Source organism: Prionailurus viverrinus, chromosome D2, assembly GCF_022837055.1.
Source record: "Prionailurus viverrinus isolate Anna chromosome D2, UM_Priviv_1.0, whole genome shotgun sequence".
Lineage (NCBI taxonomy): Eukaryota > Metazoa > Chordata > Mammalia > Carnivora > Felidae > Prionailurus > Prionailurus viverrinus.
This window is the reverse complement of record NC_062571.1, coordinates 19,554,946-19,581,571: the sequence shown is the minus strand read 5'-3', so window position 1 is coordinate 19,581,571 and position 26,626 is coordinate 19,554,946. Positions and strand designations below refer to the sequence as shown.

Genomic DNA, 26,626 nt, shown 5'->3' with positions numbered 1-26,626 from the left:
CCAAGCCTATGCTTCAGCTGCACACTCCGGGTGTTCTGGAAAACCTTCCTCCCGTCAGACAACACTGTTGGCCCCGAGCCTGGGCACCTTGTCACTTCAACACAAACGTCTCAGTTCTAATCGCAAAGCCCGCCTTGTGGACTCAGTTGAAAATCAGAGAAACCTGAAAAGACTCCCCAGCATATGAAGAGACTGTGACGGGACACCTCACTTTCACGCAAAGTAATAAATATTGCATCTCCTTTAGGAGACATCGAAAAATCACCAGATGATTCACTAGTTACTTCTGGTGAAAGACTGCTTCTGTCAACTGTGAAGAGATTTAAAATGAAGTACACAGTACAGGAAACACATATACCCAGTTCATTTCCAAGGTCTTTCACTAGGTAAAATAACAGTTGTTCAAACACATGGACACGCTTAAAACACTTACAGATCGTTATTACATTTCTCTGTAAGAACTCTGTAAGAACTCTGTAAGAACTCTGAGACTCATTCTCCTGAGGCGGACATTGTCAACACTAGGCACCTTTCGTGGAGCCTTATGGGGCTCTACCTCACCGCCACCTCCCTGAGAACTTCACTCCTCATAGCCCACTGTACCCAGAAGCCTTACCAGAAACAGTCGGTTAACACATATTTTATAAGTGACGTGTATATGCTGTATTCCTTCATAAAACAAGGTAAATGTGATTAAGAAAACCATAAAGAGGGGAAAATACGTTTACAATACTCTACTGCATGGAAACACATAACTTGCATACAAGTGGACCTGATCTTCAAACCCTGGCTGTTCAAGGGTCAACCGTATGTTTCTGGGACAGGCCATGCATGTCCACAGAGACCACGGTATGATCCACTCTCAGACACTGCGTTATACCTATGGTAACCCAGAACCCAAGTCAGCGATTTGAACATCTCAGCCCCGGAGAAAGTCACCTACACACACTCTGTGAAACTGAATCAAATGCTGGGGCAAACGACTCAATAAACGCTGTCCTCATATGACCAAGTACTTAAACCGTACCTCCCGAAGATGACAAAAGAAACGTAGGAAACACATTGAAATGTTTTGGCCAATTTTGTGACCTCTGGACTTACAAGACATACACATTTCTGGGAGCAGTGGGTGTGAGAGCCAGAGGGCACTTTCACGAATCTTAATGTTTTCATTACAGAAAGTATAAGGATGTGGAAGTAAACACACCGGCAACATCTAAGGGACCGAATTTTCCCAGCATGGTTCCAGGAGCAAAAGGCCCTGGAGGCCTTTTTATGTCCGTGGAGGACATAATACTGCTTTGCAGCTATAGAGTCTATTGAACAAACGAACAGCTACTGCTTTAAAAACAGGTACAGCTGAAAAGTGCTCAGCAAGGTGACAAGAAACACAATGCTTATTTTTTAAAGTTTTTGGTGTTTTTCAGCTTGTCCGCCCAATTTGCTGAGTCCCAGGGCACCTTGGGAAGGGTTTTCAATTCAGTGGCTCCAATCCAGTGGCTGTGGGGAAGCAGAGTGATGAAATGGGAGGTGGGGGGTGTCCACAGCCACGTGAGGTCTCCCGACACGGGGAGGGGTCTGCAGGCAGAGAGACCACGGATCTAGAGGAATGAGGCCAGTAAGACCACCCACACGCTGGAAACACGCAGGGGACACCAACCTGGTCAGGCAGGCTCGTCGCTAGCGTGGCTGGGGTGGACCTTTTGTCTTCTGGTGAGCAACCAGCGGATGGATTTTGTGATGCCCTTCTTCTTGGGTGCGTTGGTCAGTGAGTCCTGGCTATTGCTAGTTTTGCTGAGGCTGCTCAAGGGGCCATCCCGAGAGCCTGGGGATCTGGGGGACGCACAGGAGAGCATCTTCCACGTGTGCTCGTCACACGACACACCGCCCCACGTGATTAGAAGCACAATCCCCCAGCTTCTAGGGAGGGCTGCGCCCTGGGAGCTGACACTCTCTCCCTCCCAAGTATATCTGGAGTCCAAGCACCTTGGGTTGAGAACGCTCGGCACCCCACCCTGGCCGTGACCCGGGAGCACGGAGGACATGCACACCTGAGCCACCCCAGGACGTGGTGCGAGGAACAGAGAGGCTGCTGGAGCTGCCTGGTGGGGGTGGGGGGAAGAGAGCATGGCTCCTGACAGCCCCACAGGGCACAGTGTGGCCCAGGGGAGGAGCCCTAGGGAGCATGTCACCCTGGATCCACCGGGAGGAAAAGGGAGGTCTCAGGACGGCTGGTGCGTAGGATCTGAGCAAACGAGGCTGCCCTACAGCCACCAGCATCACAAGACTCTGGTCTTTTCCCCCTGCCTTTTGCTCTGCTGGCCACACCCAGGGCACCCAGGCAGGTATCCCAAGAATGACGTGCACGTAAACTCAGTTCATTGGCCTCTCTTTGGAATCGCTGTTCCGACCCTTTCTCCCCCATGTAGAGATCAAAGGTTTCTCAGAGCTGAAAACCAGCGCACAGGCATGTCGCCTACGATGCCTGTGCCCCTTACTTTGTGGCATCCCTGATGTCCTCGTGGCTGGCCTTGTGCAGTGCCCCTTGCTGCAGCCTGTCCAAGCTCAGGGACCTCTGGGAAGAAGGAGCTGACGGTACACATCGTGTCCTTGCCGTGCTATCTTGTGACTCTTCCTCCAAAGGCAGCAACTGTGGGGTGGAGAGGAGAGTGACATGAGTTCACCGTGCACCCAGACAGAGGAGCACACAGCCCTGAAATCACAGCCAGCAACTCATTTGAAAAGCTATGAGCTGTGCTTTGTGCAGCGTCCAAAACGACTTCCTAGGATCGGCCTAACGCCAGGCGAAAGGGTGGATTCGCGTCCGGGCAGTGGGCCCACTGAGACCCCCAGCCTATCTGCACCGAGGGGTGTACCCTCCCCAGGACCTCCCACCACCAGGAGCCTGGCCACAGAAGGTAGAGGCGGAGACCCAAACCATGTCACCATACACCACGGCCAGCTGAAAAGGAAGGTATTTGTTTCCTGACGCCATTCAGGGCAAACCCTGGTGAGCACAGAGCCCTCCCATGCACGATTGTCCAAAGCTCTTTGTTTGGGGGAAGTGGAGCGAGCTTGTGGCCTAATCCACTGTCACCTCTGGTGGCGATGCAAGGCTGGAATCTACGGGGACGTGTGTAAAGTGACAAGGCACCCAACCCCCTGACCCCACACTCGGGTCTGACTTCTGCTTCTCGGGGACATTTCGGTTGATGTTACAAACTGATGGACTCATCTGCAGCTTACAGACAGTCTGCTCGACACGGTGGAGACACAGCGTCCCTTGGCTGCCGTCACGACAAATGAACCCCTTCAGACTCCATTTTTCCTTGTGTGACAGGCTGTGGGTCTGCGGCTATGTGGCTGTGGGCCCTGGAAAGGACCGTGGGGCCATGGACCCGCCAGCGTTACGACCCTTGACAGGTCCTGGTGGTGAGGCAGGGCCGGATCTCACGAGACACACGTGTAGGACTGGTGAGACAGGCACAGCCAACTGGGTTTGTACCAGGGCCTCCGAAGCTGCATGGGGCTCGGGACACCCATGGCGGTCAGCACCAAGTGGAGCTGAGCTCAGGGAAGACACAAGCTTAACCAACAGCTCCAAAACACCTGCCTCCTCTCCTGATTTCCTGACAATCATCAGACAACAAAAGGCTACCTTAACAGGCTACAAATTATCCACATAAAACCAAACAGGGTCAGACTGGCTCAACACAAGTAGGTTTCATACCCAGGTGGAAGCAAGGATATGGAGAAAACAAACCCAAAAGGGAACAGGACAGGGAGCCACACTAGCGACCAGGCTATGAGGTGAGCAGAGACGGAGGGTTCCGGGAGCACACCCTCCCCTGTGTCACAGCGCAGTCCACACACAGGCCCCCGCCCAGCACTGGGTCCTGCCAGACTTGTGCCTATGGGCCATTTCAGTCTCAACCAAAACGGGAGGCTCCCGCCAGGCTGGGAAGTGCAACGCCCGTGCTGGCCCTGTCTGCATGGACCTGACACCCACTGCCCGTACACCTAGACTTCATCCCCCAAAACCTCCAAAGAGCCCTCCAAGTAACCATCAGTGAGCTGCGGGAGCAGGCCGTCCTGCCTGGGTGTTCATCACACGACCCTCTGTTCCTTGAGAAAGTCTTGCTACCGAAGAAAAGGCAGCACGAGCCAGCAGAATGCAGGGCGTGTTCTGTGCCCCGGCGCCGATGTGAGCTCCTGATCTCTGAGGACCGTGCACCGAGGGGCAGGGTGTGGACACTGCAAGGGCCATGAACCTTTCGCTGTCCTCCCTTACCAGGAGACCAAAGCAGGAAAAAAAGACGGTGATGAATACACCCCGGTCACAAAACAACCAGGGACAGAACTGGCACTTGAACGCAAGAATTCAACTGAACGGACACACCGTCTGTGCAGTGGAGGGGCTCCCCCAGCTGCCGCCCAGCTGTGTATCAGAGGCACGGCCCTGTCAGCGCATGGCTGGGAAGGTCTGAGATGGGGGTCCGGTCCAGGGAGCAAGGCATCCCAGTTATGAGACGGACTCTCTGGTCGAGGGTTCCGTCCCGAGGCATGGCGCTTCCCCGTGAGAATGGGCACACCCACATCATTGTCCTCTGGACACAGGAGGTGGCCTGTCCCAGCAAGGGCACTGTAAATGGGAGAAGGGCGCCCGAGCAAAGGTGGGGTATGTGGCAGAGTGGTGTCGTGGCCAGTGTTTGCCCTGCAAAGTGTCCTCATGCAAAGGACCCAGGCTCTCAGGCTCTGGTTGCACATCTGGAAATGGGCTAACCACACAAGCTGTGGCTCGCGGGGATGTCTGTGAGGGCCAGGTCACAGGATCCTAAACCACTGCACACACCAGGTGGCGAACCCTAAGAGCTCTCTGAATGCTGCTGGCTACGGCTGTCAAAAGTGGTGATCTCGAAATCGAAACTCTATGCCTCTGCTTCAGTAATTTCTCTTCCTAGAAACTTCTATGTCTCATGGAACTAAGTACGCAGCGCAGCGAGCAAGACACAAACGCGAGACAACGGTGAGCTCTGGTGGCCGTCGCAGGTACCGTGGAAACCGCACGCCGCGCTCGAGCTCCCAGTGGCTCCTGTACTTCCCCGCACACGCCAGCCGCTCGTCCTTACCCAGCTGTGGTGCTCACTGTGAAGAGACGGGCACTCTCCCCCACACCACAGACAAACACAGCTAGGTTGCACTACGAAACACTTTCGCTTTCTCCGATGCTTCCTTACATCACTAGGCTGACAGAGGCATGCAAAGAAAGGAAGAGAAATCAGATTTACTGCACACTTGGAAGCTACAATTTCCAAGACCAAACGAGGCAAACATATTTTAAAGAGAACAACAGGACGGATATAACTGAGAGAAGATTTAGAAACAACCACGCCTGGAAGCAGCACTTTGTTCCACCACACATCTGAATGTAATAGGTTATTCGACATTTACCAGAGACACTACCAATTATCACTCAGGGATGGAAAACTCCATTACAACATACACGACTTATTAAAACATGGCATCTTGTAGAACAGAGACATCTAACAGGTGCCTATTAGAAACTTTCCTGTAACTGTTCTCCTTGTTGAAAACCAAGTTATAGGCGCTCGCCAGCGCCATTTCCCCCGCCCATCCCCCAGCCGAAATCCCAAAGGGAACCGGTTCCTGCCAGGGAACTTGCTCGCTCTGCGAAAACACCCAACTCTGCGCTTCGGCAGAGCCAAACCTCCGGCAGCGGATCTGACTCCCTCCCGCTGCCACAGGGCCCCTCCTGAAGTGGATCACCTAAGGAGAAGCGATCTAAGCCTGCCCCTCCTGCCCCCGAGCACCTTGCCTACCCACCCCAGCTAATACGCCAGATCCCCAGCATCACAAGCCTGGCAGGGTGCAAGTAGCCCAGACGAGCCACACCACCCCACAGTGAATCCCGCCCCTAGGAGAGGGGAAGAGAAGGCACACACCAGTCTGACTGTGGCCCCAGTGGTGGGCTGGGGGCAGACATCAGGTCTGACTGCGGCCCCGCCCACCAACTCCAGGTATACACCACAGCACAGGGGAAGTGCCCTGCAGGTCCTCACCACGCCAGGGACTATCCAAAATGACCAAGCGGAAGAACTCCCCTCAGAAGAATCTCCAGGAAATAACAACAGCTAATGAGCTGATCAAAAAGGACTTAAATAACATAACAGAAAGTGAATTTAGAATAATAGTCATAAAATTAATTGCTGGGCTTGAAAACAGTATACAGGACAGCAGAGAATCTCTTGCTACAGAGATCAAGGGACTAAGGAACAGTCACGAGGAGCTGAAAAACGCTTTAAACGAAATGCATAACAAAATGGAAACCACCACGGCTCGGCTTGAAGAGGCAGAGGAGAGAATAGGTGAACTAGAAGATAAAGTTATGGAAAAAGAGGAAGCTGAGAAAAAGAGAGATAAAAAAATCCAGGAGTATGAGGGGAAAATTAGAGAATTAAGTGATACACTAAAAAGAAATAATATACGCATAATTGGTATCCCAGAGGAGGAAGAGAGAGGGAAAGGTGCTGAAGGGGTACTTGAAGAAATAATAGCTGAGAACTTCCCTGAACTGGGGAAGGAAAAAGGCATTGAAATCCAAGAGGCACAGAGAACTCCCTTCAGACGTAACTTGAATCGATCTTCTGCACGACATATCATAGTGAAACTGGCAAAATACAAGGATAAAGAGAAAATTCTGAAAGCAGCAAGGGGTAAACGTGCCCTCACATATAAAGGGAGACCTATAAGACTCGTCACTGATCTCTCTTTTGAAACTTGGCAGGCCAGAAAGAATTGGCACGAGATTTTCAGGGTGCTAGACAGAAAAAATATGCAGCCAAGAATCCTTTATCCAGCAAGTCTGTCATTTAGAATAGAAGGAGAGATAAAGGTCTTCCCAAACAAAAACTGAAGGAATTTGTCACCACTAAACCAGCCCTACAAGAGATCCTAAGGGGGACCCTGTGAGACAAAGTCCCAGAGACATCACTACAAGCATAAAACATACAGACATCACAATGACTCTAAACCCGTATCTTTCTATAATAACACTGAATGTAAATGGATTAAATGCGCCAACCAAAAGACATAGGGTATCAGAATGGGTAAAAAAACAAGACCCATCTATTTGCTGTCTACAAGAGACTCATTTTAGCCCTGAGGACACCTTTAGATTGAGAGTGAGGGGATGGAGAACTATTTATCATGCGACTGGAAGCCAAAAGAAAGCTGGAGTAGCCATACTTATATCAGACAAACTAGACTTTAAATTAAAGGCTGTAACAAGAGATGAAGAAGGACATTATATAATAGTTACAGGGTCTATCCATCAGGAAGAGCTAACAATTATAAATGTCTATGCACCGAATACCGGAGCCCCCAAATATATAAAACAATTACTCATAAACACAAGCAACCTTATTGATAAGAATGTGGTAATTGCAGGGGACTTTAATACACCACTTACAGAAATGGATAGATCATCTAGACACACGGTCAATAAAGAAACAAGGGCCCTGAATGAGACATTGGATCAGATGGACTTGACAGATATATTTAGAACTCTGCATCCCAAAGCAACAGAATATACTTTCTTCTCGAGTGCACATGGAACATTCTCCAAGATAGAGCATATACTGGGTCACAAAACAGCCCTTCATAAGTTTACAAGAATTGAAATTATACCATGCTTACTTTCAGACCACAATGCTATGAAGCTTGAAATCAACCACAGAAAAAAGTCTGGAAAACCTCCAAAAGCATGGAGGTTAAAGAACACCCTACTAACGAATGAGTGGGTCAACCAGGCAATTAGAGAAGAAATTAAAAAATATATGGAAACAAACAAAATGAAAATACAACAATCCAAAGGCTTTGGGACGCAGCAAAGGCAGTCCTGAGAGGAAAATACATTGCAATCCAGGCCTATCTCAAGAAACAAGAAAAATCCCAAATACAAAATCTAACAGCACACCTAAAGGAAATAGAAGCAGAACAGCAAAGGCAGCCTAAGCCCAGCAGAAGAAGAGAAATAATAAATATCAGAGCAGAAATAAACAATATAGAAACTAAAAAAACTGTAGAGCAGATCAACGAAACCAAGAGTTGGTTTTTTGAAAAAATAAACAAAATTGACAAACCTCTAGCCAGGCTTCTCAAAAAGAAAAGGGAGATGACCCAAATAGATAAAATCATGAATGAAAATGGAATTATTACAACCAATCCCTCAGAGATACAAACAATTATCAGGGAATACTATGAAAACATATATGCCAACAAATTGGACAACCTGGAAGAAATGGACAAATTCCTGAACACCCACACTCTTCCAAAACTCAATCAGGAGGAAATAGAAAGCTTGAACAGACCCATCACCAGCGAAGAAATTGAATCGGTTATCAAAAATCTCCCAACAAATAAGAGTCCAGGACCAGAAGGCTTCCCAGGGGAGTTCTACCAGACGTTTAAAGCAGAGATAATACCTATCCTTCTCAAGCTATTCCAAGAAATAGAAAGGGAAGGAAAACTTCCAGACTCATTCTATGAAGCCAGTATTACTTTGATTCCTAAACCAGACAGAGACCCAGTAAAAAAAGAGAACTACAGGCCAATATCCCTGATGAATATGGATGCAAAAATTCTCAATAAGATACTAGCAAATCGAATTCAACGGCATATAAAAAGAATTATTCACCATGATCAAGTGGGATTCATTCCTGGGATGCAGGGCTGGTTCAACATTCGCAAATCAATCAACGTGATACATCACATTAACAAAAAAAGAGAGAAGAACCATATGATCCTGTCAATCGATGCAGAAAAGGCCTTCGACAAAATCCAGCACCCTTTCTTAATAAAAACCCTTGAGAAAGTCGGGATAGAAGGAACATACTTAAAGATCATAAAAGCCATTTATGAAAAGCCCACAGCTAACATCATCCTCAACGGGGAAAAACTGAAAGCTTTTTCCCTGAGATCAGGAACACGACAAGGATGCCCACTCTTACCGCTGCTGTTTAACATAGTGCTGGAAGTTCTAGCATCAGCAATCAGACAACAAAAGGAAATCAAAGGCATCAAAATTGGCAAAGATGAAGTCAAGCTTTCGCTTTTTGCAGATGACATGATATTATACATGGAAAATCCGATACACTCCACCAAAAGTCTGCTAGAACTGATACAGGAATTCAGCAAAGTTGCAGGATACAAAATCAATGTACAGAAATCAGTTGCATTCTTATACACTAACAATGAAGCAACAGAAAGACAAATAAAGAAACTGATCCCATTCACAATTGCACCAAGAAGCATAAAATACCTAGGAATAAATCTAACCAAAGATGTAAAGGATCTGTATGCTGAAAACTATAGAAAGCTTCTGAAGGAAATTGAAGAAGATTTAAAGAAATGGAAAGACATTCCCTGCTCATGGATTGGAAAAATAAATATTGTCAAAATGTCAATACTACCCAAAGCTATCTACACATTCAATGCAATCCCAATCAAAATTGCACCAGCATTCTTCTCGAAACTAGAACAAGCAATCCTAAAATTCATATGGAACCACAAAAGGCCCCGAATAGCCAAAGGAATTTTGAAGAAGAAGACCGAAGCAGGAGGCATCACAATCCCAGACTTTAGCCTCTACTACAAAGCTGTCATCATCAAGACAGCATGGTATTGGCACCAAAACAGACACATAGACCAATGGAATACAATAGAAACCCCAGAACTGGACCCACAAACGTATGGCCAACTCATCTTTGACAAAGCAGGAAAGAACATCCAATGGAAAAAAGACAGTCTCTTTAACAAATGGTGCTGGGAGAACTGGACAGCAACATGCAGAAGGTTGAAACTAGACCACTTTCTCACACCATTCACAAAAATAAACTCAAAATGGATAAAGGACCTAAATGTGAGACAGGAAACCATCAAAACCTTAGAGGAGAAAGCAGGAAAAGACCTCTCTGACCTCAGCCGTAGCAATCTCTTACTCGACACATCCCCAAAGGCAAGGGAATTAAAAGCAAAAGTGAATTACTGGGACCTTATGAAGATAAAAAGCTTCTGCACAGCAAAGGAAACAACCAACAAAACTAAAAGGCAACCAACGGAATGGGAAAAGATATTCGCAAATGACATATCGGACAAAGGGCTAGTATCCAAAATCTATAAAGAGCTCACCAAACTCCACACCTGAAAAACAAATAACCCAGTGAAGAAATGGGCAGAAAACATGAATAGACACTTCTCTAACGAAGACATCCAGATGGCCAACAGGCACATGAAAAGATGTTCAGCGTCGCTCCTTATCAGGGAAATACAAATCAAAACCACACTCAGGTATCACCTCACGCCAGTCAGAGTGGCCAAAATGAACAAATCAAGAGACTATAGATGCTGGAGAGGATGTGGAGAAACGGGAACCCTCTTGCACTGTTGGTGGGAATGCAAATTGGTGCAGCCGCTCTGGAAAGCAGTGTGGAGGTTCCTCAGAAAATTAAAAATAGACCTACCCTATGACCCAGCAATAGCACTGCTAGGAATTTATCCAAGGGATACAGGAGCACTGATGCATAGGGCCACTTGTACCCCAATGTTCATAGCAGCACTCTCAACAATAGCCAAATTATGGAAAGAGCCTAAATGTCCATCAACTGATGAATGGATAAAGAAATTGTGGTTTATATACACAATGGAATATTACATGGCAATGAGAAAAAATGAAATATGGCCTTTTGTAGCAACGTGGATGGAACTGGAGAGTGTGATGCTAAGTGAAATAACCCATACAGAGAAAGACAGATACCATATGGTTTCACTCTTATGTGGATCCTGAGAAACTTAACGGGAACCCATGGGGGAGGGGAAGGAAAAAAAAAAAAAGAGGTTAGAATGGGAGAGAGCCAAAGCATAAGAGACTGTTAAAAACTGAGAACAAACTGAGGGTTGATGGGGGGTGGGAGGGAGGAGAGGGTGGGTGATGGGTATTGAGGAGGGCACCTTTTGGGATGAGCACTGGGTGTTGTATGGAAACCAATTTGTCAATAAATTTCAGAAAAAAAAAAAAAAAAAAAAGAAAACCAAGTTACACTTTTACAGTATCACCCTAGGGGGTGCCGAAGTTCCCGCAACACCTTGGATAACACCAAACAAACCCACTCTGTTAATGCCCTGCTGGACGTGAATGTGAAATCCTGACCTAGAATTTGATTGACAACCTCTCACAAATCACTGTGCTGGTTACAGGAGGGTGTCCTGGGCAGGTACGTGATAAAAACGGGCTCAGGGGCAGGTGCCGGCTTCACGTTGTAGGAGTCCTGAGTTTCAGTGTAGAAGGCAGTACTTGTGCTCAGTAAGCCCGTGAGATTTGGAGTCCTGAACACGAGTGTCGGCACCGCAAAGCGTGCTGTCTGTATCGAGATTCCGTTCGTCTATGCTCAGTGCCTTATCTCCTTTGAAGAAACACTTCGTTTACAAATTATTATCTGGATCATACCCGTATCCACCTGTACTATACAGTGATACGCTAACGACAATTTATGACTATTGGGGCAAAACCCCACTCTCTAATGACAAATGAAGATACAGGAGAAACAACACGAGCCAGCCACGAGTGACCACAGACGCTCCAGGGCAAAACAGCAAAATGCCAAAACACAAACCACAGAACTTTTACCCTGTGTCTCCTTCCAGCTAGCACTGCGTCTCTGCTCCCAACCAGAGTTCAAGTACTCCAGAAAGCTGCCCCTACTGTGTCTACACAGACTCTGGAACTCTGGCGAGTGGGCTTTAGTGCAAGGGCTCCTGGACCAGACCACCGTGGTCCTCAGCCTCCACCTTGCCTGGCCCCACCCAGCACGACCAGGCCACCGGGCTCCCTTTCCCTGAGCACCTGGCTCACTGAGACCAAGCTCACCGCTTGGTCTCTGCCAGATCTGTCTCTCTCTCTCCACTGCCACACTGGGCAGTGCCCAGAGAGCCACCCTTGCACTCTGGGGCTATCCACAGGTGCCCATCTAGGGACTTGTCAATCATCTGTCAAACAGAAATAGATAACTAACACACATATCACCTTTTACTTCCCATTCGCTGCTGGTCTCCCCTCACTACACTGTGCACACATAGGGGTGCAGGCCTCTCCTCTGACTTTTTATCTATTTATTGTTTTCTTTGTTTTATTTCAAGTGGGGGAGGAGCAGAGAGAGGGAGAGAGAGACAATCCTAAGCAGGCTCCAGGCGCGGTCAGCGCAGAGCCCCATGCGGGGCTGCGGGGCTCCGGGTCTCGATCTCACAAACCCAGAGATCGTGACATGAGCAGAAATCAGCAGTCGGACGCTTGACCGACTGAGCCACCCGGCGCCCCTCATCTGGGTTTTTCAGTCATGCTGCACCCTAGCTCTGGGACGATATCTGCACCAAACTTGTTCCATGACTACAGGTGCTCAAAACTTACACAAATATATAAAAATATACGCGGCTGAAGAGACAAAGGACAAAAGTACTGAAACTCCAAAGGTGAATTCTTTGTTGTTTAAGGATGAATACACATGTTCATTTAACCTTCATTAGCGTTTCAAACCCTTACTAATTTGCATTGTGCTGTGCTTAACACTAGGTCCTATCTGAATCCACATTGCTACTTTACACAAAGAAAGAACAAAAGCTCTCAAAAGTAAATTCTAAGACAGCAAAAGAAGAATGGGGGAAGGGGAAAAGAGAAAGCATCCTATCAGTCCTTTAGTTCCAGAAGAGCCTCACAGACAGAGGAAAAGGCAGGTGACATTGGAGCAGGCAGGTGGGTCCCACGAGAGCCCCCAGAGGATGGAGGTCCTTGCCTTGGAAGGCTCATGTCGCAGACGGGCCACACGGCCTTTCCGGTGGCGCCGCAACACCGCGCTGCTGCTGCTGCTGCTGCTGGCATGCGTGGGGCTGTCCGCCAGACGGAACCTGGAAGCTGGGATGCTGCCGACGTGCGTCCGCCTGAAATACGGAGGAAAACAATCAAACAAACACGCACACACACACCAAGGTTGTTATCTAAAGAAAAGTGGACTTTGTCAGCCAGGCCAGAACCCATCCATTGGGAAAATGAGGTCAGAGAAAAAGGTCTCCAAGGAAGGCGTCTTTGCCCCTGGCTCCAGTGCAAGCCCGCTAGCCGGGCCCTGTGGAGACAGGGTCTCCCGGGCCCAGCAGGTGCAACGCATCCCCACGGCCCAGACGTCCCCGAGGTGGAGCAGCGCCTGCCCCCAGTCAAGCTGTCGTCCTGCGTGTCTGCACCACCTCCTGCCCAACTGACCGGAAAGCACTCCTATACGTCCCTCTGGCCTTCACCTGCCATCGGCCCACGTGTGCCAAGGCCCTTGCTGTGATGCCAGGTGACCCCAGGTTTTCCTCCACCAGCCACTATCGGGCGCCCCAGGGGCAGTCGCAGCAGGATCCTCGGGAACCACACCTCGCAGCTCCCGTACACAGGAGGTGGCAATGCGCCCGGTGTTTCCAAGGCAAAAGCGTCTCTGGCCTCTGTGCAGTTAGACTAACAGACAAATGTCCCCCTTGGCCACAGAAGTCTCCAGAAAAGTTCCATGGAGCCCCGAGCCCCTAGGGTGGAGTCACTTAATTGGGCTGTCAGCTGCTCCCCTCAGCAAAGCCTCTGGGCACAAAGCTCTGGGCAGCAGCTGTGAAGGAGCACCGGCCAGCGCACGTGACCGGCCTCAGCCACGGGCTCACCCTCCACACTTGAACCCTGCACGGGTGTCCAGTGGCTCCTTGCTCTCTGGAAAAGAAGAGAGGCTGCCTTCCATTTCACCAATCCTTATGGTCTCGGGAGACAGAACACGCCCATCTGATTCACATCAACTAGAGAGGGGGCCCCTGGCGTCACCCCTTGTGGCCTGGAGACAGAGCCACCACGACAGGGCGTCTCCGCTGTGGTGCTTCAAGCTCTTCTCTGCGGCCTTTCAAGAAACGTCATTGACACGTGCTGCCTCAGGATACTGATTGCTTCTAAGACAGCCAAGTCGGGACTGCCCGCTGGCCACAACCACCTTCCCCTCCTCTGGTCCCCCCATTCCCAGAACAACTGCTCACCTGAGCTCAGGTGGTCTAGCTTCACCGCTGTGCAGCCACGACACATCGCCAATCGGGGAGAGCCACACACGCCACCCCGCATGGGACCTGGCATGGTTCATGGCTCCACTGAGGTTCGCGTGTGTCCCCTGACTCTGACACCCTATCTCAGGCTCCCTGGCTCCCGACCCCACCACCCTGCACCCAGTCCTATCCCAGAGCTCTCTCCCATCTGCCCCGCCTGCGTGTGGAAGTGGGTCTGACACCTTTCTTTGCCTCTGCAACCCAGACCATGTCATCTTGCTAGAGGACGACACAAACAGAAGACGTGGCTATGAGGTCGTGCCAGGAGGGCTCAGCTGTCCAGCCGGCCTGCCGCCTTCCCAGTCTCGTCCCCACGGCCTCTGGCCGCTCACGGCGACACAGCTCCCAGCAGCCTCTCTTCTGCCACCACACGAGAGAGCACTTTGGGAGATGGCTGCAAACAGACCCTGTTCCTCAGCCGGTCTCCTGCCCGGAGTCTTCTGACCACAAGGCCACCTGTGACCGCGGCCAATGCCTCCGCAACCACGGGAGCACTGCGATCCTCTCTATCTTTCTCCTTGGCCAGCTCACCTAAGGCGGATGACGGTCGTGGACGTCCCTCTTATGGCAACTGCCCCAGGGTGACACCCTCCAGGGGCCTGCACAGCCCCTTCCCTTGAGAACTCCAACATGCACTCGAGTGGCCTGCACCACATCCACTGTTTGCTCCCTTGGCCTCCTCACACATACCCGTCTTCAAGCCCTGGAATGGTGACACTCAGCACACTGGTGTCTTGTTGGCGAGGATCTCTGTCAGCCAACCAAGAGGCTGCTCTGTGCCTGGATCTTCCTGGGTGCTTCTCTCTCTGGACACACATTCGCTGTGCCACCAGTAGTTCCGTGGATAGGGAGGGCCGCTTGTGACTCTACCTGCACTGACTTCTCTCTCCTACAAGCAGGCTCAACAAGGACAGCCACAGCACACCCTCGACTCTCCCGAGAGCCCCCGTCGGCAGCCGCACAGACCCCAGTGAGGCCTGAGTGGGCCTGCCTTTGGAGCAGGAGCCTCCTTCCTGCACCTAAGGGGGCCCAGTCAGCTACTCGAGGCACTGTCACACCAGAATGACTCTCACATGGTACCCATTTCCTACAAAGAAGCAAGCAAACCTTTTAATACCTCGCTGACAATACTGTCTGCAGGACGCAGCTCACAAGCCGGCTGACCCACTCCCTCACAGGCGACTCACCAACGTCCCAACAGAGTTACAGCGATTACATGTCATTCTCCAGTCTTTTCAAACATATAAGAAACTGCGAGCACTGCGCTAACCCCACCAATGTCAAGGTGACCTTCACAACCATGGCCACGTGTGCACTCCCATGGTGACCCCACTGGCGTTGTGGAAGGGACCATAGCTTCCAGGGATGCTGGGCCGAACCTGGCACGCTGGACCCCTCCTAGCCCCACACCATCACTGCCACACTCGGTGGAGGGAGGCCGCAAAGAAACCCACCCAAACACGAACAGAACTTGCCCTAACTTCCACTCCTCCTCCCATGGCTGCGAGCTCTGTCATGCCTCCCGGTCTCCTGAGATTCCAAACCTAACCTCTGGAATGAGGTTGTACTTCTCCCTCTTGCCAACTACTAAGCTACCGGCTCCCTGAGCTACATCCAGTCACTCTGCCCATTCGGCCAGAGGATTCCTCTGGAAGATACACAGCAGGTGCCAACATAGGTGTTTGTGAGGTGGTTCATGTTAGGCACGGTGAAGGGCAGTGTCCCCCCCAGCCCCGCCCCATCATCAGTTAGCCGGTCCCTCGAAAATGGATCGCGTCATACTACAACACACTCAGGGTTATTGTGTGTAACTCTGATCCGGTTCGGGTCATACCATAGCACAGCCACGGTTCTACTTTCGAACCATGAGCTGGTTCACGTCATACTTGTGACAGAGGGAAGCCGCCCCCAGCCGCATCTCAAACAGATGTGTGAACCGGGAAGTGTCATACCCGTGGTGAAGCGAAGAGCCTCTCACTCTTGCCCGCTTTAATACGGCCCTCAGTGCTTCGAAGTTCCGTAGAAGTTGATCCTGCAAAGCAGCAAATGACAACGACACTAACTGCAAGCAAGGTTAACTAGTCTTTGCATCAGGAGTCCGTTCAACACAGAGCACAAACTGGTAGTGGCCAGAGGAGAGTAGAGTAGGGGCGGTGGGCAAAAGAGATGATGGTGATTACGAGGCATCAGCATCCAGATATCAAATAAGGCCGTCTCGGGGATGAAAAGCACAGTACAGGGAATACGGTCTGTGATACCCTAAGGACTCTGTATGGTGACACACGGTGACCACAGTGATGGTGACGAGCAAAGAGTCACGTGTGCAATTGTTGAAACCGTATGCTGTCTACTTGAAACTGATACAACACTGTAGGTTCATTAGAATTCAAGAACAAATGGAAAACACTACTAGCATCAAGTGTGCTGAAATGCTGACCATCATAACCACGATGGGTAAATTCAGCAGTTACAAACCCCAAGACCATTGTCTCCAAGAGTCCTCCAGGAAACACCCAGATCACCAAGTGAACGTCCTAAACCCTACTGAACAGTTAGGTCTCAGGCATAGCAAGGTTACAGAGGAGAAACACCGAGCCACTAGGACTTCTTCCTAATTATGTAGAGAGGAGCAGGACTTTCTGGGCGGTGGGGGAATAGCCCTTCTGTGCAATAGGCACGTGCTCCGTCGTGGACCCTCTGCAGCCCAGCCTCACGTCTGCACACGCAGCACCAGGGAGCAAACCGACGAGGAGCTTCGGTCACACAACTAGCCCCTAGGCAGTGCCGTCCCAGGCCGGAGACACCGCCGCACGTGGCTAACTGAGCGCCCAAAATGGGGCTGGTCCCAACCACAGGGGATGGAACTGTGAGATGCCCCGTGGGTTGCAAGGACTGAATGTGGAAAAACATTGTAGAGTAGCTCCTTCATGTCTACACTATTTACATGATACAATAACATGTTGCTTGCATCAGGCTGCATGAAAACTAAACATCACCCGTCTGTTTGACCATTGCAACGTTTTTTTTTTTTTAACTTATTTTTGGGACAGAGAAAGACAGGGCATGAATGGGGGAGGAGCAGAGAGAGAGGGAGACACAGAATCGGAAACAGGCTCCAGGCTCTGAGCCATCAGCCCAGAGCCCGACGTGGGGCTCGAACTCACAGACTGCGAGATCGTGACCTGGCTGAAGTCGGACGCTTAAGCGACTGTGCCACCCAGGCGTCCCTGTTTGACCTTTTCAAATGCAGCCTCGAGAACCCTTGGGATGACACCCGTGTCACCTGTTACCTTCCTGCTGGGCTACGCTGCACTCAACGAAAGGTTTACGTGAACATTTTAGCTTTTGAGCGAACCCCCGAGGGGCTCAGAAATCTGAACCCCATAGGCTGCTCGGCTCCAACTCCGCCACATGCGTGCCATTCAGACTTGCGAGCGTGGGGCCGCTCGAAAGCACAGTGGTGGCTCGCCTTGGAGGAAGTGTGAGCCCCAGAGGTCACCTGCTCCTTTCCAGTCTCAACCGATCACTGAATGATTGAGAGATGGAAATACCTTCTCACGTTGCGTTTCTTATAACTGTTTTTTCAGATTGCCAACTTCTCCTAACAGAGTCTTCTGAGAAAGGTACACACAGTCCTTTAGTGTTGATTCTTTCAAACGTTCCACATGCTAGAGCATGCCGACGTTTCTCTTTACCATAACGCAGCACCACAGACAAGGCATGGAGCGGATGGCCCTACCAACGAACCGGGTCACATGACCACAGAGTGAAATGCTGTCTGTGAAACTGCAGTAACAGCCTTTACTCATACTTTGTCCATGTACAATTTCTTCACGGATCACTGTCTGACTGTAAGTATGACAAGTTCCTAAGTTCACTTGCAGCAGGTACACTGGTTGGTACTAGCTTTTAGGGTCTGTGATGCCTCAGTCACTTGGGAAACCTGACCTAAGTTTCGTACATATACTTCCAATCTCACATACAACTTTCTACCGAAAGGCTGGCCCCAGTGATCAAGGTAGAACCTCACGTGGGGTATAATAACGCACCTCATAATGGGTTTTACCCAAAACAAGTGTGTCGTGGAATTAGCATTGCTCATTGGTGTCTCCAAGTGCCAATCTTAGGGAAGATTCTGGGCTCATCTACAGGGACACAGGTGTCACCAGAACCGGTAGTATCAGGTCCGCATCCAACTGTCCCCACCAGAGCTTCTCTCACAGAGATGGTATGATACTGCTTCCCTCCCGTTACACCTCAAGTGTATCCGTTATGATGGTGTGAGAGTCCAGGCTTCGACTCTTTGCAACCCAGATGAAAAGAGGGAAGGCAGGACATGGAACAGGAGAAACTCTGTTTTCAGCTGGTTAAATGCCTGACAGAACTGCGCACTCCTACCGCTCGTTCTGGACAAAGAGGTAGAAATTAGCTCCCCAGACAAGAACCAGGCTGAAGGTTCCAGCACAGGGGTGGCAAACGAGGGCCTGCCGACCACATCCAGCCACCGCCGGGTCCTCTCAACAAAGGGTTATCGGCACACGGCCCCTCCCCTTAGTTATATACTGCCTATGGCTGTTTCTGTGCCCATCTTTGATTAGCATGAAGCTAGCTTACTCCTTACGTCTCAGTTAGGAAAAGCCTAAAATACTCACTCTCGGGCCCTCCCCAGACCACACTCCTCTTCTAGACAGTGAGACGCACCTTCCCGCACACATACGTCGGGCAGGGACAGGACACTGGGAACTTAACGTAGGCAGTGGGTAACAGCCTGCAGTTTTTCCACGTGAAAGAATCATTTCTTCTTTCTGCAGTGGCTGTTAGCCTCTGCTCCACGCTGCTCCTCAGGATCACAACGTGAGCGTCTCCTCTGTGAGGACGGGGGCACTCAGCCGCTGTCTCTCATGTCCTACCTTATCTTCCGCAGCAGCCATTCTCTCTTTTAGATGACGCTGAAGTCGCTTGTCCGATTCATACAGGAGCTTGTCAATAGTGCTGGACAGATGTTGATTAGTCTCTTCCTTTAGTTTTTCTCTCTGCCTTACCTGAAAGAGAAGACGCAGGCTTCAAGCCAAAGTGCGAACACCGGCTCAGGCGTGCGAATGACCAGCGGTGTGACCCACACGCACGCCATCCTCAGCTGCCCCTTCCCACGGCACTCTTTGGCGTGCTTGTGCGTCACTGCCAGCACCGACCTAGCGGGGCACAGAAACGCAGGAACCTGCTTCCCAGGGGTCATCACTTAGCAGGTCCCTTTGTTTCTGGGAAACAAAACACGCATGGGCCCTCACGAATGTCCTCATTATTAGCTCTCAGATGGGCTCAGGAGGCAGATGTACATGCAGGAAAGAGCATATTCTTAAGGGGATCAGCTGATCTACCCACAGGAGGAGGAATATTCCGGGGCGGACACAGAAGCTCGGATCTGGCCTCAGGGGGAAAGAAATGAATCCATTGACAAAACCCAAAGATAAAAAAAAAAATCCCCTTTGGGAAAGATTCAGTGGTGAGAAAGACTTTCACCTGTTTTTCGTGAAATTCACACATCTCCTGAACGTTTTGTAATGGAAACTTGTATTTACCTCAAGTAATTTCCGAACGTAACCGCAAAGTTCACGGGTCTGTGTTTTATAGAACTCTCATCAATCGTATGGTTTAAAAACTTGTTTCTACCGCATATCCTGAATTAACCCAAAACAGAAGCGGCGAGGACAGGCCGGCAGGATTCAGGGGCTCCTGCCGGGCGCAGGGCCGTGGGGTACGGAGTACATATGTGCCCTGCAGTCGGGGGGCCCAGGGAGGAGGAAGAGCCCTCAGGACACACCCGCAGGCTAGGCAATGGACAGTCCCTCCAGCCTCGGGCTTCCTCATCTCTAAGCCACACCTGCTGGCACCTCTTTCCTTGGGAGCAGGCAACAGAAAGCACGACCACCACACCTCACACGCAGCAACGGCCATCACTTGGAAAAGACCCTGGCCACCCCACAAGAAGGGATCAGCACCCAAGTATTTTTCAAGCAAAGCAGCTTAAAAGTGTCCTTGCAATTGTCTCAGTTATAATAGAATCCTTATCTCAACACCTGTCCCTCCAAACTACCATACAGTCCTAAAGGCAATGAAGTGCTTCTCTAAGTAGGTGAGGTCGAATTCTCGGCCCAAGAGGCTAGCGTCTGGTTGTGCTCGCTTGTGTGCATGTGTCATGGCGGGCTGGGGTCGGCCAACCTGAGCCGTCACGCTGGCATCAGAAGCTTCACTCCGCGGAAACTCATGTTTTATTCTCTGACCCTGAGGGCCAAGCACACGAGTTTCTGGTGTAAGTTAAGGGTGAGTGTTTTGGGTTTTCTGGTGAAAACAAAACCTGATGGCCTTGGACGGACGTCCCAAGTTGGGGAGGCTGCTGCCTGCTCTGTCTCCTGGGTGTTTCATGTTGACGTCCGACCAGCTCCCGCAGGGAAAAATCTCAGGGGATTCAAGGGACAGGGGCCTCCCTTTCGTCAAGGCTCGATGACGCTATTCCTCTTCTTAGGAACATCTACCCCGACCTGTGCCTTTACATCTCAAGTAGAAATTCAGGATGTGGGGACCAAGGTCAGGCCCGTGACCTGATTTCAGGACCTCAGTGTCATGTCCTAAGGAAGGAGACCCCTCCTCTAGGCTGCCCTACCCCAGGCCAGTACCTCCGCTTTGGCCAAGGGACACCCACGAGGTCCCGCGTCAACCGTGAGTAGCTGCTAATGAGCTGGTGGGCACGGTGGGCTGTGCGGGTGCCTCCACCCCGAGGCGGCACTGCCTACGGGGCCCCAGCGTCCAGAGAACATTGTCCACAGGCTAGGAGTGTTCACTAACATCCAACTTGCACAAGAGTGCACTGTACCCCTGATGGGATCGAGAAGGGGCCTGGCGTCCACGTGGGGAGAAGTGGGAAACAAGGGACCACTCCCTACCCCCACACCCCCAGCCTGCGCCTCATCCTCAATCACTGCCAGGTGCGCGGCTGCTCCGCCCGGACACGTACCCGCTGCAGTTCTTGGTTCTTTTCCTCCAGCTGGGCCTCCATCTGGCGCAGCCTTTCTTCCATGTTGCCACGCCTCTGCTCGGCCTGTGGGCGACAGCGGGGTTAGAAGAGCTGGCTGCCTCACAACACACGCTGTGCCTATGCACGACATGCTGTGAGCGGCCTTCTGCCTGCTCACAGTCCCTACAGGCCTCATGCGTGCCAGTGGGAAACAGTGGGCTTCCTTGCTGGTGACCGGGGGTAGGCAACGGTCTCGTCCCCACCCCGGGTCCCGGATCCTTGGACGGTGCCTCGTCCCCCGGGAGACACGCCTGTCCACTCAGCACGGACAGGAGGAAGCAGCAAGCGGAAAGAGCAAACAGGCGTGCTGCCTTCCTAAGCTGGGAAGTTACTTCCAACAACTTAGCTTCCTCAGCAGCACAGTGTCCAAAGACAAAGGGTCGGGCTACACGGCTGACCAGGGACAGGAGACAGGACAGGCGAGAAAAGAAACGGAGACTTGGCATGCAGATCACAAAGGAGGAGAGGCTCTGTTGGAGCCTGGGCCTGTGGGCGCCCAATGCCGCCTGCCCGACTTGATGGCAGCCTTGAGGGCCATTATCCCGTGACGAACCCACCCCCCTTCCCACTGGGACCCTCACTGCACTGGAACCGGTGACACAGAAGCACCGACAGGCTCCCTGCTACAGGTTCCCTCAGCCCCGGTTCCGGAAGGACGGACTGGCTGCCCAGTCATGTGCTCCCTCGTCCTGTGTGCATCACTCGATCCCAGCACAGACTACATCATGTCTGGAAACTACCTCTTCAACTGCTGCCTTCCTCTGTGGGTGGTGAGGGCTGTGAGAGCTGGGAGGGCAGGGAATGTGTCTGGCACGTTCCTCGACTCTATTTGTGGAACCTCCGAGTGAATTCCTTAAAGATTTATTTCTTAAAGGGGTGTCTGGGTGGCTCAGTCAGTCGGGTTCTGACTCTTGGCTTCAGCTCAGGTCATGAACTCAAGGTTTGGGCGTTCGAGCCCTGGGTCAGGCTCTGTACTGATAGCATGGAGCCTACTTGGCATTCTATCTCCTTCTTTCTGCCCCTCCCCTGCTCATGTATGTGCCCATGCTCGCCCTCTCTGTCTGTGTCAAATAAATGAACATTTAAGAATTTTTTAAATAAAAACGATTGTGTTTAAAAGAGGATAGGATATTCTCATTTCTCGGAAAAATTCTATGCTTTCTTTGTTTTTTTTTTCCTTCGGTAAGCTCTACACCCAACGGGGAGCTCAGACTCATGACCCTGAGATCAAGAGTCCCAAGCTCCACTGACTGAGCCGGCCAGGCACCCCTGTCCTTCTCTTGCCCAAGGCTACTATCTTGAGCTTTGAGTTGCTGACTTAAGTCTGAAAAGCAGTGAGTCTTAGATGCAGCCAACGGCAAACAGCACACGTCAGACAAAACCGGAGGGAACAAAACTGGGGATGATGCCTGCCGTTTGAAAAGCATTCCAATCTCAGACAAAGTAGCACCGAAAACAGATCTCAGCTGGTTCGCGGACTTTGGCACGCCGACGTTACCGGTGAGAAATGAGATACAAGAATGGACCGCCATGAAAATGACATTCCCACCATGGGACCCAGAAGGAAACGGGGGCCCCACCTTGCAGAGGGTGGCCACCCTCTGGGCCGGCTCGGCTTCCACCTCGGGCAGCGACTTGGCCTTCCTTGGGGTCTGCTGTAGCCTCCGCTCCGCCACCTCCAGGCGCTCTTGCAACTGGCGGTTTTGATCCACAGTCTAGGAAATGAAGGCAAAGCATCAAAGTGTAGCAAGTCTTCTCTCCGTTTCCATTTTTAATAAAGTGAAACAAAATCTGAATGCAGAGATCTACTGTTAGTTCTGACCGAAGCCAACAGTTTGGTAGGTGCTTCAGAGTAAACCTTTCCTTTCTGCAAGGAGTCACCCACGGCCTTGGTCCTCCTTTCACTACGCAAAACATGTCTTGCCAAACTCTTTGCTCTTCTCCAGTATCTTCAAAGAAGTCTTTCCAAAGACAAAGTTCCCACACATTAAAGAAAACCCATCTTCTGGAGGAGCTTGCTCGTTCTTCCTGACCAGTTAAGGAGAGAAGGGTTCGGTCCTAACCCTTCTTAAACATACTTATACTGCGGTCCGAGGGCTAGCTACATAGGACATTCTGAGGTGGGCACATCAGCCAGCACAGAGCTTCTGAGAGCATGCCTGATGCCAGTTGAGTTCTTTTTGGAAGTGTACCATTATTCAACAAAATCCTCTCCCTCTTGACCAAAAACGTGGAAACCTTCAACGTGGAAAAGTTAGACACGAGATTTTTTGTTAAAGGACTTGTAGGGAAGCCGAGGTGGCTCAGTCGGTTAAGCGTCCACCTTCGGCTCAGGTCATGATCTCATAGCTCATGGGGTCAACCCCGCCTCGTGCTCTGTGCTGACAGCTCAGAGCCTGGAGCCTGCTTTGGATTCTGTGTCTCCCTCTCTCTCACTCTGGCTCCCTTTCTCAAAAATAAATAAGCATCAAAAATATATAAAGTCATTTTAAAAATCATGTACAAGGTGAGGTTTTTGCAAGGTTAACGTTTGTTCCCACAGACTCCTTCCATCTTCTGTGTGCATATAGCTCTGTGTGTATATACAGACGGCGTGTCATGCTTTAAAACCCTCCAAAATAAATCACATGCTGTACACATAGTATTTCGTGATCTGCCCTTTACACTCATGCTTTGGAACATGTTACGTGCTCTCAAACAGCATTCCTCGATGTCATTTTAATGGCTTCCTAGTATTTCACTTTGATTATCATGTTGGGTCGACTGACACATTTGACAAACACACCAGACAAAGCTCTCTCTGTTTCCAAGAAGCTGGATGTGGTGTTCCTGTTCAATGCCGGATGACCTGAGACAACCAAGGAAGAGACGTGCGGCTTCCCAAAGCACAGGGTCTCACATCCTCACGCCAGACTGTGCTTCTGCCCCTGCCATTCCCCCCGATCTCAGGTACTAACCAAAATGGCCAGCTGCCTACACATTCCCGGCCACTCCCTGCTCCTTTGGAAACAGTGCTAACAGGCAACAGAGTAACGTGCATGTAAGACAAGACAAAGAAGGAATCAAGGAGGGGAGCCCCATAACATGCTTCCATAAAATTCGAAAGAATTAAACCCTGGACGTTGAAGTAACCCCGCTGGTCAACACAAGATTCTAAGATCCTAAAACCTTGACATTGACACTTGGTCCTTAACTTGACTTGTAATTAATAAAAGTGGAATGAAGTTCAACGAAACCAACGACCTGTCGATGCAGAGAGTCCTTCTTTGCGATCTCGTTTTCAAGTTTATCCTTGAGGTCGTGCAGAGAGGTGGCTTTGTGCTGTGCCCTGAGGCAGCGCTTCTCAAGGGTAGTGATCCTGTCTTGCATGTCTTCCTTCTGGGCCACGGCCTACAGCAGGTATTTCAGAGGGAAAACAGGGAAAGAATTAGCGTACGACACATTAACACGCTCCAGACACAAAAACCGGGCGAAATCCTCATTTTCCAAACAAACAGAAAAGTAGCATCCTCGGGGTACCTGGGTGGCTCAGCCGGTGTCGCTTTGTGAGTTGGCGCCCGCCCCGCGTCAGGCTCTGTGCCGACAGTGCGGAGGCTGCTCAGGATTCTGACCAGTTACCCAGGCTTATTCTTTCCCATGTGTTCAAAGACAAACGGATAATAAAGTCTCCCGGAAATCACCTCGGTTGCCTCCGGACACCGTTGAGCTTTCCACAGAACAGCGACTTGCCTCTGGAGGCACACACCATGAGACAACCATCCTTTTTCCGGGGAAAAGGTGGATGAAATCTCATCCAATTACCACAGAGTTGAAGCAGCAGTGTTAACAAATGGAAGCCAAACTCCACCTTTCATATAACTGGAAGTCATCTTCTATAGCCTAACCCTGTAACAACATTGTATCCCATGGTATCGGACACTGCCAATGGAACCAGAACGTCCTGCCCTGCTTTTCTTGTCCAACACGGGAAAGATTCCTCTTCCAGCCCTCCGTGTTTACTAAGCAATTTATGTCAGCAGTCTCAAGAGTGAAAGTGATGAGTCCTAAGAAATGATTTCCTAAATTCTCTGCATCTTGAACTCTGCTGAGGGGTCTCTCCCCACCTTTGCCAAACAACAACTTCACTGAACAGGTTCTATAATTTCTGCAAATACTTTTGTTTTAAATTCTGACACGATCTCCCCCACACTAAGGTACCAAACAGACTGCTCGTGCACTTACACCCTCAAGGGCCTGACAGGGTGTTCCCGAGGTGGCATTTCCGGGCTGGGGGTGGGGTGTGCGGGGACTGTCCGCAAAGGGCAGCTCACAGTGACAGGAGGAGGCACAGAGAAACCATCCTACCCTTACTAGTTTCTGTGACAATGATCAGATTCCCATCGACGTCCACACGTGCAGAAGCGGCCGCACTCCTCCATGACCTTACACCAGAACCAGCGGGCTGCGCCTCGCTCACTCTGACCGCCACGACCAGGGGCACGGAACCCTGGGAGGAGGGCAGGGCGGCAGAGGTGGCCGTGACGGCCCCTGGCAGAGCGGCCCCCACAAGGCCGTGCCCCCGGAAACGACCTGGCAGCACCACGCTGGTTCCTACGTGCGAGTGTGTTCCCAAAACGGACCGAGAGCATGGCAGGGGCCAAGCTCAGGTGGCCCACACTCCACACCCGAGGTCACTCTGCCGCCTGCCTGCCAGGCCTCTGCAGGGGAGAGTCCAGGGAGGACAGATTCCACCACACAGACGGGGAGGCAGCCCACCCAGGCCCCGGAGTCACGTCCCGTTCTGCTGCTACTTCTACCAAACTCCAAACGTTCAAAACCCGTGGGAGACGAAGGACACACGGGGCAAGGCCGAACCAAACACCCCACGTTAGGCTCGACGATGGCGTGGCCATTTCAACTGACACTCACTTCACGGACATCTCTTTGTAATATAGTGTTCCTTGCTTCAGAAAGGATGAGGTCTTTCCTTGAGATGTCTAGGTCCTCTTCCAGCTTGGCCACGAGAATGCACAGGGTAGTCAGGAGCTCTTTCACCTGGCTCTGCACCTTTGACACTCAGAAAGGGAAGCAACATGTGAGGGCCCCCACTGCTAGTCTTCCTATGTTGTTTTTTTTTTTTTTCAATGTTTATTTATTTTTTGGGGGACAGAGAGAGATAGAGCATGAACGGGGGAGGGGCAGAGAGAGAGGGAAACACAGAATCGGAAACAGGCTCCAGGCTCTGAGCCATCAGCCCAGAGCCTGACGCGGGGCTCAAACTCACGGACCGCGAGATCGTGACCTGGCTGAAGTCGGACGCTTAACCGACTGCGCCACCCAGGCCCCCCGTGTTGTTTTAAATACAATGGATAAAAAGGAAACCCCCTCCAATCAAAT

The 26,626-nt window shown here is 50.8% G+C and overlaps 1 protein-coding gene across 1 annotated transcript in view; it reads right to left on the bottom strand.

Moving 5' to 3' along the window:
• Nucleotides 1-26,389, bottom strand: part of LOC125147471 (liprin-alpha-1-like) — a 31,103-nt gene extending 4,714 nt beyond the window's left edge. The window contains exons 1-9 of the mRNA XM_047824462.1: nt 26,159-26,389; nt 24,494-24,640; nt 22,831-22,965; nt 21,191-21,274; nt 19,089-19,220; nt 16,131-16,210; nt 12,864-13,008; nt 2,499-2,650; nt 1,661-1,833 (exon numbers count right to left, since the gene is read on the bottom strand). Coding sequence (XP_047680418.1) covers nt 1,665-1,833; nt 2,499-2,650; nt 12,864-13,008; nt 16,131-16,210; nt 19,089-19,220; nt 21,191-21,274; nt 22,831-22,965; nt 24,494-24,619 — 1,023 coding nt within the window. The 5' untranslated portion in view covers nt 24,620-24,640; nt 26,159-26,389 and the 3' untranslated portion in view covers nt 1,661-1,664. The remainder of the gene's footprint in view (nt 1-1,660; nt 1,834-2,498; nt 2,651-12,863; nt 13,009-16,130; nt 16,211-19,088; nt 19,221-21,190; nt 21,275-22,830; nt 22,966-24,493; nt 24,641-26,158) is intronic.
• Nucleotides 26,390-26,626: the final 237 nt, after the last annotated feature.